Source organism: Leptopilina heterotoma, unplaced genomic scaffold (genome assembly GCF_015476425.1).
Source record: "Leptopilina heterotoma isolate Lh14 unplaced genomic scaffold, ASM1547642v1 Lhet_2038, whole genome shotgun sequence".
NCBI lineage: Eukaryota > Metazoa > Arthropoda > Insecta > Hymenoptera > Figitidae > Leptopilina > Leptopilina heterotoma.
In genome coordinates this window covers 1-1,305 of record NW_025110918.1, presented here as the reverse complement: position 1 = coordinate 1,305, position 1,305 = coordinate 1, and the positions used below count along the sequence as shown (strand labels likewise).

At 34.8% G+C, this 1,305-nt stretch overlaps 1 protein-coding gene across 1 annotated transcript; it reads right to left on the bottom strand.

Moving 5' to 3' along the window:
* Window positions 1–357: 357 nt before the first annotated feature.
* LOC122501135 (ribonuclease H1-like) lies at window positions 358–1,149 on the bottom strand. The gene is made up of 2 exons (XM_043610410.1): window positions 979–1,149; window positions 358–831 (listed from the first exon to the last, which is right to left on the bottom strand). Exons 1-2 carry the CDS (start codon window positions 1,147–1,149, stop codon window positions 358–360), a joined length of 645 nt encoding a protein of 214 aa, XP_043466345.1.
* Between the last annotated feature and the right edge of the window lie 156 nt (window positions 1,150–1,305).

Here is a 1,305-nt window from a genome sequence, read left to right as displayed (position 1 = left end):
TTTAACATCTTATATTCTAAAAAATCTTCACAACTTAATTTCATTACATTTTGGCAAACTTTTTCTATTTTTCTATATTCTGTTTCTAAATTAGGTAAATGTGTTTTGAAAGTGTCTGTGTCTACTAGTATTACCGTCCTCCATGTTCCTGATATGCGTTGTAGGTTTGGCATAAGTTCGTAAAAGAGTCCTGTGTTCTTATTTATAGGTGTTATGTTCATAAAAGGGTTTAAGTCTTGTGTTTTTGTGAGGCCGCTTATTCCTAGTATTATAACGCATATCCCGAAATAGTTCTCCATTTTTTCTCTGTAACCAAAATTAAATTATCTGTTTAGTTTTTTTTTTTATTACTGTTGGTTAGTTTTCTATTGCTAATTTGGCTAATCTATCTGCTCCTTTATTTCCTATTATTCCAGTATGTCCTGGTTCGTATATTAGTTCTACTTCTAGGTTATTTAAACTACTTTTCATCTTTACAAAGTCCTTTTTACTAATGACTTCTCGCTTTCGGCTTGTTTTCCAGCCGTTATTTTCCCATTTAGGTAGCCACTCTTTTATCCCGTATATTACAAATTTAGAGTCGGTGTGTATCCTAATTTTCTTATAATTTAAATTTTTCAGAATTTCTATGGCCTTTATGATGGCTTCCATTTCTGCGCTATTATTAGTCTGCCTATTACATGCTTTGTCGCTGATATTTAAGGGGTGTTCTTGGTTAAACCAGATTCCTATTTCAGCTTGTGCATTAGGTTTACCATTTGCCTTACAAGCTCCATCAGTATACACATGTACATAGCCGTCTTTATCTATTCTCAATCCCTTTTTATCATTCTGTCAGGAATATGCTTTCTTGACCTGATCCTTGTGTTTTCGGAACCTCTTCTTTTCTGCGTCGCTTAGTATCAAATTGTTTTTTTCTGTGATCCCTACTACTTCATATGGTCCGTGGTAATATGGGGAGAATTTTCCAGCTCTTACTTCTTCATTAACGTCTACTAAGTCTTCTATTTTCACGTCCAAGGGTTTTGTTTTGTTGCTTAATTTTTTTCTGATCTTTTCTTTTGACTGAATTAAATTTTTGGCTACCATTCTTCTAATTTCAATTAGTCGTGTTACTAATTCTCTCAAATAGGACTCGTATGTTTCCATTATTTCTTCTGTTGGGAATATAGAGGGGGTGCGTGCGGTTTTCCCAAAAACTACTTCATGAGGGGTGAACTTGGTCGCTTCGTGGACTGAAGTGTTATAGGCAAACATAGCGTAGGGCAATAATCTGTCCCAATCGTCGAAGGCTTTGCGTTAGTG

Excerpts from the sequence above, each read along its gene's own strand:
- LOC122501135 (XM_043610410.1), bottom strand. The coding sequence starts at position 1,149 with ATGGAAACATACGAGTCCTATTTGAGAGAATTAGTAACACGACTAATT. Across the intron at positions 832-978 it reads TAGTAGACGTTAATGAAGAA|AATGATAAAAAGGGATTGAG; the intron begins GTAAGAGCTGGA and ends TATTCCTGACAG.